The 12,566-nt window shown below is 47.7% G+C and overlaps 4 protein-coding genes across 4 annotated transcripts; 1 reads left to right on the forward strand and 3 right to left on the reverse strand.

The window, feature by feature from the left end:
- Positions 1 to 363: 363 nt before the first annotated feature.
- On the reverse strand, positions 364 to 685 carry HD556DRAFT_1447731 (uncharacterized protein; the record flags this gene model as incomplete). The annotated part of the gene is made up of 2 exons (XM_041307325.1): positions 364 to 610; positions 657 to 685. The coding sequence occupies 2 exons, from the start codon at positions 683 to 685 to the stop codon at positions 364 to 366; spliced, it is 276 nt and encodes a 91-aa protein (XP_041155724.1).
- Positions 686 to 6,675: 5,990 nt separating this feature from the next.
- Positions 6,676 to 8,859, forward strand: HD556DRAFT_1311946 (uncharacterized protein; the record flags this gene model as incomplete). The annotated part of the gene is made up of 11 exons (XM_041300594.1): positions 6,676 to 6,774; positions 6,831 to 6,911; positions 6,963 to 6,986; positions 7,033 to 7,137; positions 7,187 to 7,273; positions 7,323 to 7,974; positions 8,027 to 8,079; positions 8,126 to 8,305; positions 8,355 to 8,531; positions 8,581 to 8,768; positions 8,817 to 8,859. 11 exons carry the CDS (start codon positions 6,676 to 6,678, stop codon positions 8,857 to 8,859), a joined length of 1,689 nt encoding a protein of 562 aa, XP_041155725.1.
- A 265-nt stretch (positions 8,860 to 9,124) lies between these two features.
- On the reverse strand, positions 9,125 to 9,654 carry HD556DRAFT_1311947 (uncharacterized protein; the record flags this gene model as incomplete). Its single annotated transcript, XM_041300595.1, has 4 exons — positions 9,125 to 9,340; positions 9,400 to 9,456; positions 9,531 to 9,566; positions 9,619 to 9,654. 4 exons carry the CDS (start codon positions 9,652 to 9,654, stop codon positions 9,125 to 9,127), a joined length of 345 nt encoding a protein of 114 aa, XP_041155726.1.
- Positions 9,655 to 10,854: 1,200 nt separating this feature from the next.
- Positions 10,855 to 11,580, reverse strand: HD556DRAFT_1311948 (uncharacterized protein; the record flags this gene model as incomplete). Its single annotated transcript, XM_041300596.1, has 1 exon — positions 10,855 to 11,580. One exon carries the CDS (start codon positions 11,578 to 11,580, stop codon positions 10,855 to 10,857), a length of 726 nt encoding a protein of 241 aa, XP_041155727.1.
- Positions 11,581 to 12,566: the final 986 nt, after the last annotated feature.

The raw sequence follows: 12,566 nt of genomic DNA on the forward strand, positions 1-12,566 counted from the left end.
TACACATATCGAAGCTGTACGCTGTACATAGCGCGTAGCACCACTCCTGAGCAAAATACCACCAGTAGTGACAAGTGATGCCTGATTGCATGACCGACGGGAATGTATCTTGATGTTAGCATAGTAGGTAGTGCTTGACGGGGGTTTTCAAGAGAGGTGGGACGATCTCTGTGGTGCCGAAGATATATACGTACGTGTAGATGTAGAGGTGGATGTGGATGCGGGTGTAGATGTAACGACTGGCGCTTGATTTTGCCAAGGCTCATTGGTTGATGGCTCGGGATCGACTGGATACTCATAGTTGCTGGAGTCTGAACATGGCCGTACGCCTTCTCCGAACGCACGAGATGCCTGCAAGAACGTCTACGGGTTGTATCCAGCTCCGGGGAAGGGCGTTGACGATGGTGAGAACGTGGAGTCAGATAATGCTGCGTGGTTATTCAAGGCGTACATCTGCATCTGGAGAGTGAGTTGCTCTTCTATCACTGAAGGATGGTTGGGGTCGTAGTTGGAGGAAGGTGCAGTGTGGATGGAATAGGTAGAGTAAACGTTATTGCGCCGAACATGAGAGAATGGGTACGGATAGGGCGAGCCTACTGGAGGTGCCGGGCTTGAAAAGTGAGATGTAGTGTGAAAGAGAGGCACAGAAGACTTACCGTAAGCTTTGCATTGCCATCATCTGCATCCTAGATGGCCAAAACCGTTAGGAAGGGAAATTAGACAACAAAGCGCATACGCACCACAACATTTTTGAGCGCAGCCTCCAGGGACTTCGTAAATCTTTGCAAGGGGTGAAGAGGGTTGAGTTATATTCAAAGGAACCTTAGAAACACACAAGTGTGCTGCTGTATGTTTGAGGGAGTGCCACCGAGTGCCGACAGAGCGACCCCTTCACATGACACCCCAGTTTGGGTACTTCCGGCGGAGTTTCATTGTGAACGCCAGTCAGTATATCAACCCGTTCAAGTCCTTTCGTTCGTGTTTTCCCAACTTCTGCAAAGTATAGTGAACTGGTTACTGTCAGTGCTCAGTACTTAATTAGATAGCGCACTGCACGTCGAGTAGAGAAGTGAATAATTGAATCCTGGAATACTTTGCGCTTTGAAGGTTAATTAGATTAGGTCAAGTGGACCATGCAAGGTGGCCCGCGTCAGTGACATCTGCCTATCTGTATGACCGAAATCTAATGTAAAGAATACAGATCGCCTCACAGTACAAATTGCTGCAAACGATACATACTGCCATGCCCGTCACTTGCCAGTAGGACGTACTGAATTTGGGCAAATGAATTGTTTCCGAGGATAGTACATCGCTGGTACGTAGGCTCTCCCGATGAATTTCTCAACATTTACTAAAATTGAATATTAGCCATTCGTCATGCTTAATGGTGGAGCGAACCTACGCTTGTAGCCACAAGTGCTGGTCGCGCATTCAGTGATGTACTCCCCTTGAGATATTCCATAGCTTTGCTTAAACACCGAAGACTCGACATATGTGTCACCCGTTGCGCAAAGACAACATGGGTATCGAAAAACGTGGGTCTCCCGATATGCCGCAAATTCTGAGGGGTGAATTTTATCCCCACGTCGGTTGGTTGGTCTGTAGGACGAGTTTTATGGTGAGCGTAGAATTTATAGTCTATGCAAATGTTGAATTCACCATTGGTACGTTGACAGCTCCCCCGTCTGACCGTGGTATTGAAGTATACCGTGGCAAGCAATCAGGATTCGAACCAGCAGTTGCACAACATTGGGGTCAGCTTCGTATACCATAGGCTCGAGCGTTGAGCAATCAGAGCATGGAGAAGACGGCGTCGACATTTCAGGCCATGCAGATGAGATTCGAGCTGAACTCTAATTCTGGGGTTTATATAGGCGATCATTGATATCCGCGCGATTGGGTCCCTACCCGCCCATATTGCGTTAGCCATGCCATCCTCAAGTAAATCCGGCCATTAGCCATGCCATCCTCAAGTGAATCCGGCCACGGCTGTGCCATACGGCAGTAGCTGCCGCCGCGCCATCGACGTTTATATCGTATTTGGTTGTGAGTGTATCATTTCATCGAAATTTTGTTGGTTTAAAATCAATTGCGATGACAGAATCCATGCTTCGGTTAGCTCTCTATGTCCGAATCAAACTATACCTGCCTTTGCAAGAGAACTTTCACAGCACAAAATTATCTCAGCCAACACAAGCGCTCGTGCTCACACACGAAAAAGCGATTATCATCGGCGATATCTTCATTCAAGGAATTTGTAGGACGCAGGAAAAAGGTGCGCGCCTCTCCTGACCTTGTTGAGGTTGATGGATCACCGAGTGACATGTCTAATGTGCTCACTGCTCACCCCAGCCCTGATGATGACAATACTTCGGCAGCAATTCATCGTTGCGATGCTGGGGTGGCTCCTCTGCCTACCCGATCGCCATCCTCCAGAGCAGGGATTGCGTCTCCAGATCTCGAAGGAGGAGACATTGACGGAGGGGAGGATGTTAGTTTGGCACAGCGGAGGACACGGCGTCAGAACCGTCAGCTGCCCCTTAGATTTAGGGATGTGCTTCCTCAACCTCCCCCTATGGTGCCTATGGAAGTGCGAGACCGACCCCCAGAATCTACTGGATCCGTCATCACGGCAGATCAACCACCCGCTTTACCTGTGCGCAAGATTTTCCGTACCCCCCCAAATATTTTCGGGCTAGTGCGCCAATACTACTCCTCGGAACTTCCATCCCACGATCCAGAAGAGTACATCACTCTTGCAGACCTCTCACTTATACCAGGCAACCCTCATGACACCGAAGGATTTCATGCGTCCGCAGCTTTAAACAACGACTCTCAGTACCATCCCTATCCAAATCACTCATCCTTCCAGCTCGGCGATTGGTATTGGAATCAGGGGGTCCAGAAGTCGCAAGGTGACTTCACTAAACTACTGAGGATTTTGGGCGACGACACTTTTAAGACTGCTGACGCGACTTCTACCCATTGGAAGCAAGTCAACTGCCAACTGGGCGCGAATGAGTACGACGAGGAAGATGATGACGAATGGGAGGATGAAGATGCCAAATGGAAAAGAACTCCGATTTCTATTGAGGTTCCCTTTTCCCGCGCCAGTGATACGCCAGGTCCTCGATCTTACCAAGCCGCTGATCTGTATCACCGTTCCTTGGTGGCTGTTATACGCGAGAAGCTCGCCAACGCTCGGGACAACAAACTTTTTCATTATGAGCCATATCAACTTCGTTGGATTCCTCCCCACCTAGATGGTGAAGTTCCCATATATGGGGATCTGTACATGTCTCCGGCTTTCCTTGAGGCCCACAGTCAATTGCAAGAATTGCCGGGGGAACCAGGCTGCAACCTCCCTCGAGTAGTGGCTGGTTTGATGTTTTGGTCTGACGCTACACAACTTACTTCGTTTGGGAATGCCAAGCTTTGGCCCACTTACATGTACTTCGCGAATGAGTCTAAGTATCGACGGTGCAAACCGTCATGTAATTTGAGCAACCACGTTGCTTACTTCGAGACGGTAAGCCCCCCAATATTGTGGGCTTTCATGTTCCCCTAACTTCACGCTTGCAGCTCCCTGAATCATTCAAAGATTTTGCTGGCGGGACTGGCGAGGGTACTCACTGCCGCCGAGAATTGTTTCAGGAGCAATGGAATATTTTATTGGATGACGAGTTTGTAGAAGCATATGCGCACGGAATTGTCATTCGCTGTTGTGATGGCATCCTGCGCAGATTTTATCCTCGAATTCTGACGTACTCTGCTGATTATCCTGAGAAGTGCGTAATTCATCCCTGGTTCAATAGTATTGATTCCAACTCCACTAGAGTACTTATAGCTACAGTTAGAAATTTAGGAGGGTGCCCATGCCCTCGCTGTCTCATCCAAAAGGATCAGATGCACAACATGGGAAGGCCTCAGGATAGGCGACAACGCGAGACCCTGGAACGCGATGCTCAAAGTAGAGGAACTTTGATCAGCACTGCACGCAAGTTGATTTACGAGAAGAACTATGCGGTTGGTAGCGCAGTGGTGGGAAACATTTTGAAGGCACAGTCCTGGGTACCCACTTCGGTGAGACTTGATCCTAAATTACTGATAAGTGCTTATCATCCCTCAGAATGCCTTCATAGATAGACTCAGTGGAATGGGGTTTAATATTTTTCGTGCTCTGGTAGTAGATCTTCTCCACGAGTTTGAGATCGGCGTATGGAAGATGCTGTTTATTCACCTGTTGCGAATTCTTTCGGCACAGGACAAGGGTTTAATTGATCAATTGGACAAGAGGTATGATGTCAGATTCCGCGTTGCTTGCTGCATTCAGCTGACCTCAACTTTCAGATATAGGCAAACCCCGACGTTCGGTGCAGCTACCATTCGAAAGTTTTCGGCCAATGCTTCCAAAATGTCGCGTATGGCTGCTCGAAACTTTGAGGATCTCCTGCAGGTATGGGCTTAGCGCGTATTGATGTCAGATAGGCCATTGATGATGCGTACAGTGTTCTATCCCTGTGTTTGATGGCCTTCTCCCCGAACCACACAATGGAACTGTGCTGAAGTTACTATTCACTATGGCTCATTGGCATGGGCTAGCAAAGCTTCGGATGCATTCTGATTTGACCCTCGAGGTCATGGACGAAGTGACATCGGCGCTCGGGCAACAATTTTGTGAATTCAAGGCTACGGTTTGCGCCACTTACCAGACCCGAGAATTGCGCAAGGAGGTTGAAGCTCGCTCCCGACGCCTTGCGAAGAAGATGGGGAAGCAGACAACAGTGCATAAAGGAAAGGGCAAGCAAAGTTCTACCATCGCAGCACAAGGGCAGGAGGAGGAGTCGGGGAGATTAGTTCAGAATATACAGCGCACGAAGACTTTTAATTTTCAAACGTATAAGTTTCACGCATTAGGAGACTACGTGTCTACGATACGTCGGTATGGCACGTCCGATTCGTATAGTACTGAACTGGTATGTCTCAACCCTTTTAGTCATGTGCTTAACTGCTTAACTGATTGACTTCTTCAGGGAGAGCTCGAACATCGTTCTCCCAAATCCAGATATTGCCGCACCGATCGTAAATCGTTTGTGAAGCAGCTTACTCGAATTGAACGCCGTCAAGCTCGCATTCGCCGTATCGGGGACAGAACTGTTCATCGCCCTCATATCGAAATTTCCGAGTTAGCGACACGTCCTGAAGCTCACCACCATATTGGCCTGACCCAAAAGTACCATCTACACATAGGATCGTACTTGCGTAGTCACCAAGGTGATCCTGCTATTATAGTGAGTTCAAACATGCTCTGTTGAGAAAATTTTAACATGCTCTTACAGAATTTTGTTCCGAAACTGAAGAGTCATTTATTGTCTCGCATCAATACGTTGGGAGATTCTCTGGGTTCCATCAACGAACACAATATCAATACGATCATCATCAAGGATGATCGGATGTATCAGCATAACATCGCAAGATTCAACTACACAACCTACGATGTTCACAGAGCTCAAGATGTAATTAACCCAAGGACCTCCCATTGTAACGTCATGGTTCTCCGCTCCGACACCGACATACAGAACAAGGGACACAGATATATATATGCGAAGGTACTAGGTATATATCACGTGAATGTGATCTTTATCAGGACCGGTATGATCGACTACACTCCCCTTCGAATGGAGTATTTATGGATACGCTGGTATGAGCCCATAGATCAGTGCCCCACCTGGAAGGCCTCCACCCTGGACCGACTTACTTTTCCGCCCCTGGCGCATGAGCATTCATTCGATTTTCTTGATCCTACGGATGTTCTAAGGGGTTGCCATATCATACCTCGCTTCTCCTGCCACAAGAAACATGTTGATGGATTGGGTATATCGGCGAGTGCAGGGGACAAAGATGATTGGTCCGAGTACTTTGTTAATCGGTAAGTCAGTCTTATTGTATTATTTATCAGTAATATCAAGTGCTTCATGTCAGGTTCGTGGACCGCGACATGCTTATGCGCTTCCACTTTGGGCTTGGTGTTGGGCATGTCTACTCTCACCATCGCGCTGAGCAGGCTATACTTCAGCAAGATGGTACTGCTGTGCAGTATCATGCCGGAGAAGCTGATGAAGATGGCACTACATTTTGGGACGAAGGTGAAAGTTCGCAAGATAATGAAGACGAAGACGATACTCAGATGATAGATCCTGCTGAACAGTGGTATGGCAGTAGTCAGGAATCGCTAGTAGAACAATTTGAAGAAATGTACGAAAGCGAAGTAGAATTAGATTACGAGAACTAGATCACATTACATTTAGGCACGTAATAATGTTTCACCTATGACTGCTCTAGGCATCCGATGGCGTCCAATGCTGCATTAAATACTATTCTAGGCATCCGATGGCGTTCCACGCTGCGTCAAAGGCCATTCTGGGCATCTGATGGCGCCGAAGTCTCTCGGTTAATCGAGAGCCCAGATTTTAAAGAGGTATTTACCTGAAATAATTTGATGGTGCGATACCTATAGGTGCCAGGATCCGCTTTGCGACGGTGTCAATGTATTTCGCTTAATCTAGTGTCCAAATCAGAGTTTTGAAAAGGTGCGTCCATGAAATAGCTCGACGGCGATCTGATCAAAGACTGTTTAAAAGCTGTTGATAATTCTTTGCCTTGTCAACAATCACAATGGCTTCCTCTTCCAACGTTGCTCACAATTATCTTATGGACGAACCAGCACTGTTCGACTCCTTCATATATGATGCTATCGGCCTCATGCCCTTGTCGGTCGGTTTTTTGTAACCTTTCAAGCTCAGTCCACCCAACTTATTCGGTTTTTTCAGGGCAGCTTCGTTGACGCGGATGATATCGACTTCATCGGGTATCTGGCTTTGGGACTGGGGCCGACGTTGTACCCTCTATATGTAAGTACTTATATTTCCAAAGCATTTACGTGTTATTTATTCTGGACCTAGTGTCGCATGATGCTGCATGACAATGTACGTGGTTGATTTTGTGGGGAGCTACATACTCACTCCTTCCTAGCTGAGAACAGAGATCTCTCTGTATGGTTACGTGTCGACATCAATCGTTCATCGTTCAGCCTTCGAAACCGAACAAAGTAAGGAAGTTCCTGTGTATGTTAATTTCGTAAGTCGAATCTCTACCGTGTCTGGCCTTCCACTAAGCAACTTTATAGCTTCAACCTGTGATTGAACACTTGAATCTCCCTCCCAAGTCTACCAGGATAGGCCCCGATAACCGGTTCTACGTTGTATATGACTTAGTAAGTCTACTTTTCATTTTTGTCTCCCTCGCGTGACAGTATACCATAGATTGGTGCTTTCAACTCCACCACTATCGTTCATCTTGCGCGTCATCCCATTGGCTATTACCCTTGGTCCGACTTCACGACCTTTGCGGCCACGCACGATGCACATGCCAGTGGTAGTTCTGCGATCATCCCTTCTTCCTCCACTATGGTGTCGAGCGACATAACCCAGGCTCATAGTTCAAATGAGGCCTTCATGACAGATGCACACGATGACCAGCATTTGATAAATGGAGGTCTAACCAGCATCCATATGTCTCAAACAGCCGTGTCATCCCCGTCGACCTTCTATTCCTGGATTACATACTCGGCTAACGTGATGGACAACGCTACCACCAGCGCCCCTAAATCCCAGACAGACCGCAAATCAACTCGCAACGCTTCCGCCCGCCGAAAGGCGAAAAAAAAGGAAAAGGGAAAGGAGAAGGAGAAGGCAAAAGCTAAACCCGAAGGGGGCCTCAAAGCGGTTATCGAAAAAGCCGAGAACTGGAAAGTTGCTCTCGCCTACCTCCGGGTCCTGTTACGAGTAGCAGTCTGCCTCGGCGAAATTGACAATCCCTTCGTACTCAATTCCCAACGGAGGGGGGATGCTATTCACAATGCCTGGCCCCAGGCTCTCCTTCGGGCTAACGTCAGTGTTCACGAATTGGAAGAAGGTTAGGAGCTTAACTCCTTCGATACTTGCTAGACGTGCTGACTCTTTTTTAGTCAAGTCACTTGACAGTAAGACTGTTATGTCTCATGAAGACGTGTTGGCACTCGTACGTAGGATTCTTACTTTCATCTACATATCTCATCCCAGAATAGGCCAACCCTTTGCTGTCAGAGTTTATGTACGATGCCAGACGCTTAGCGTTTGGCTCGCTCGGCCACTCTCACGGAGGTTTCAATCTCGATGACTTAGGCGCGGGTATTTTGTTGATCGATGTGATCCATGGTCTGCTCCAGCAATTCATCAGACCAAAATCAAATGCCTTGCCGATCAGAGTAAGTGTTCCGCACTTCCTTCAGCTGCCACTCTTATTTCACCCCGCAGCTTAACGGTTTTGCTTGGTTCCTGTGCCAGCAAATTGCCAAAGAAATTATGTGGCACATTGTTTTCCGTACCAGTACAACACACGGTATTCCACTCGTGTTGGCCGATCTGAATCCGGCAGATTTCAGGAACGCCCCTCACCCTCCCTGCCCAACTATGTCTCTGTTGGGGTCTTGTGTAGGTCTCTTTTCACTGCGTGTTTTTCATCCATTTGAATTTATTTCAGTGTTACAGCGCCCTTCTGGAGAAATACTCGACCTTAACCAACATACCTGTCGAGTTACTTCTACAGTATCCAACCCCGATTCTTGTGTACAACCAGCTTTGCGAGACGGCTGTTGACCTCATTGCGGAGCACAACGACGAGGGTCATCCAACACTCATGGCCAGCTTGTCCGATTTATGCAGCATTAAGTAAGTTTATCAATCTGATTTCCGCACTATTGATTAATGCGAACACAGTGCTGATGACGTCTATCGACTTGGCCGAGCGAGTAACAGTTAAGTTAATCCTTACACACAATGTCCTATCTGTATGTTGTTTACATCAGTCTTATTTTGCAATGCATCGGTATCTGTTGAAACATATTTGAGATAGTCTAAGATTAAGACTCGCCATCGTTTTGTGTGCTTGTCCGTCAAGCACATGAGTTACAAGTAAGTCTGAAACACTCAAACGCAAACTAGACACTTTAAATCCAGGGAACGCCAAACGACATGTAGAACATTCTTCTTCATATGCTCTAACCCGGAGACTTCAATGACAGTCTTCAAACAAACTCCAAACCCAAGAAGAGCTCGATCTCGTTTAATTCTTTCCACAGCTGCTTCAAATTGTCTCGCTTTTCCTCAAGGATGAGTGTCAGGATGCATCTGTTGCGACGCGACATTGGGATGGGAGGGTGGGGAGGACGCGCTACATGGTGACGGTTCTGCGCGCGCTCTTGTTCATCCTGCACGATTGTCTGCGCATAGTCCCAGAGAGCCTAGTAAGTACAGCGTGTGGTTAACGATACGCAATAACTGACGATAATCCAAGACTTACCATCGCGGATGTCGTGATCGTGAACCCAGGCGGTAGAGCTCCATCCTGCTGCTGCACCTGTCGCACGGGATTGTCAGCTCCCACGTATCGGATGGACTATGCTATAAGGTACGTCCGAGTCCAGCACATACATTATTAACTACATTTTCATCGAAAACTTGCTGAATCTGTCAAACGATTTTGTCAGTCCCTACGAGTCAAACGTCACGAACAACTTACCGTGTTTGTGCTCGCGTTATCTCGGACTTGATCCATTGAGTGTCAAAGGAGATGTAGATGTATTCGATCGACGAAGTAGAGCTGATTTAAACTTGTACTAGTAGTACTACTACATTTAAATTCAAGCTTACATAATACGATTGTGAACTCACTCTGGACTTCAGCGTTTTAATCAACCCTATGGGAACAAATGGAATAGATGTGCAGCAGAGTTGAGTATAGTGAGTACACTATCCTAGTATACACTATTTTCTACGAGATTCTAATGAGTTGTAACCCCCACAGCGCGAATGTAGGTGTCTAAAGGGCACTCCACCACAATCCCGAAGATGCTCGACAGTATCCAACGCTGGATATACCAGCATGCTCTCGCTGAGTACAATGCGCATGTAAATGAGTTACACGGCAGGAAGACTTCGTCCCAAGGTTGGACAGCAAGTGCATAGTTGTCATTCCGTGTCTACAACGAGGTGCACGAGGCACATCACCCTTTGCTACGCTACTTTCTCTGTGAGTGCTAGGCTTGGTATAGTCATCTTACTATTGTTACGGACTAGGATAGTTCGAGCTCTCCTTAGGCGGATTGCCTAATCTGATAGCGGGCTCGCTATTGGAGAGACGGGGATCTTCTCTCGAATGAGAGGTTCGGGGGTTCCACTTAAGGTAGCGTCGGCTTTCCTTAAGGTGCGGCTTAGACTGAAGGACTGGGACTGTCTTTCAGAGGAAGTTCTGGTTAAAACCTAGTAGAATCAAGTAGGGAATATACATGATTCTGTCTGCTCTATATACTGTCATCCGTGTGCACAGACCAATACTACGTTTGGTAGGTAGATGTTAGTATGTCTATATAAGGGCATCTTATCTGATGCCATGCGGTTGCTTATCTATACATGAGGCTTACCATGCCTCTCTTATCTGTTCACATGCGGCTTCTTCTGACCATTAGGCAGAGCTTCTAACTGCGCATGCTTCTTCTTCTGACCATGAGGCAGAGCTTCCTCATGATCCGGGTTGAGGACCATCTAGGTCCGATCAGATGTAGCCTAGGCTGGTCTAGGTCATCTAACGGCATCCAGGCCGTTCTAGGCGTCTCTACGAGTCTCCGTTGAGTCGGTAAGTCTTCCAAGACGGTGCATATGGTGGGATAGGGGCTAAGGTCATGATGACCTCCGTAGGAGGGGTTCTCGGTTACATGTTATTGTAACATTACCTCCGTTTCTGGGTCGAAGTCGCCGACTACGACAAAACTCTTTCCCGGGTTTCTTCGTCTGGAGTGGCAGTATTACTGCGGGTATCAATGGGAGTGGGCGAGCGCGGCGCGGGGTGGTGCTTGATTAACTCTTCTAGCGCGACGTGGTTCTTCTCCCAATCTACGAGGAGTTCGTAGTACTCTTCGTCGTCTCGAAACTCTGGGAGGCATGATATTTCTCCGAGTTGAGGGCAATGGGCCGACAGGTGGTCGGGTCCGATTTCGTTGCAGACGCAACATACAGCGTCTGGACACTTTCTAAAGTTGTGTCCGTATCCTCCGCATCGTCGACAGATGCAGGTGCGGTCTACTCGCGTTTTCTTGGTAGGGCGCGAGGGTCTTAACTTTTCTCCAACGCGTTTCTTCGCGATGTCTACGATGTCGCTAAAGTTGTCGGGGAGTAAGTGGAGCGCCATGGCGCGGATCTTCTTCTGGTCTTCCAGCACTATGAGGGCTCTAGTTGCTGGGTCTAAGTCTTCACGGTTCACCGATAATTCTAGGTGTCGCGTGGTGCGGATGATGTCTATCACCAGTGATGCGGATGCGGCGATGTTGACATCTGACTGTCCTAGGATGTCGCTGATCTCTAGGAAGTGGTCAGGGGAGAGAATGGCCGTTTCGGCGACGACGCCTTTCTCGAGGTGGTCGAGGATTTTGGAAAATCCCGAGTTCTTTAGGGGAACGATGGCAGAGGCTTCGATGTTGTTAGGCATGATTGTTGCGAGAGTTTCTGGCGAGTATATCGTTGTAGAGGGTTTATATGGTCCTCCAAGAGTGTTCTAAGCTCCGCTTGATCAGTTTAACTTATCTTTTAATCTCTTTATCAAGGTTCAATCTCTTTATCAAGGTTCAATCATGAAGGCGTGGAGTGCCTCATGGTTCTCTTGGCAGAGGGGGAAGTCACCATGCCAATGCGGTTCTGTGATAGTTTCGAGTCATTCCGGACTATTAGAAGCGGAAGTTTTGCGTCATTGCGGACGTGCGTGTCTTGATCTTTTCGTTTTAGTCGAATTCTGTCAAGATCTGGGGTATGTCGTTTCGAGATGTTCTTTTTGTTGAATCTCTTGATCGGCGTTCTAGAGGGTTCCATGGGCTTGCAGGAGTTTCCGTGGAGTTCGTCTCGTGATAGTTTAGCGTCTTTCCGGACAGTGGCGAAGGTAAGGCATCCGGGGCTTGCAGGAGTTTCTCGGTGGATTAGTCTTTGTCTTCGAGGTGAAGGGGTCCGTATCTCCGGGTTCGTCCTTCTTTTCTCAGTTTTAGAGTCGTGATGGACAGGGGATAGTTTAAGGTCTTTCCGGACCGCGGATAGTTTCAAGTCATTTCGGACTTCTGCGCAGTTTATAGTCGTGCCGGACTCAGGTACAGTTTATAGTCATGCCGGACTCATGCACAGTTTATAGTCATGCCGGACTCATGCACAGTTTATAGTCATGCCGGACTCATGCACAGTTTATAGTCATGCCGGACTCATGCACAGTTTATAGTCATGCCGGACTCGTGGCGATTGTCGATATTTATAGATAAGGGTGCGGCCAGGATGAGGGGAATTTAAGAGTAAAATGAGTTTAAATGAGAATTTCACCCCCCAAGTAGGCCGTTTGATCACCGATCAAATCTAGAAGTCTAAATCAAGGTTTCCGCAGTCAGGGTCAGGCTGATCCGTGACTGGTGCGATCTTTCCCTGGAATAATCTAACATC

The sequence above is a fragment of the Suillus plorans genome (assembly GCF_016647745.1).
Source record: "Suillus plorans strain S12 chromosome Unknown HD556scaffold_67, whole genome shotgun sequence".
NCBI classification, from domain to species: domain Eukaryota; kingdom Fungi; phylum Basidiomycota; class Agaricomycetes; order Boletales; family Suillaceae; genus Suillus; species Suillus plorans.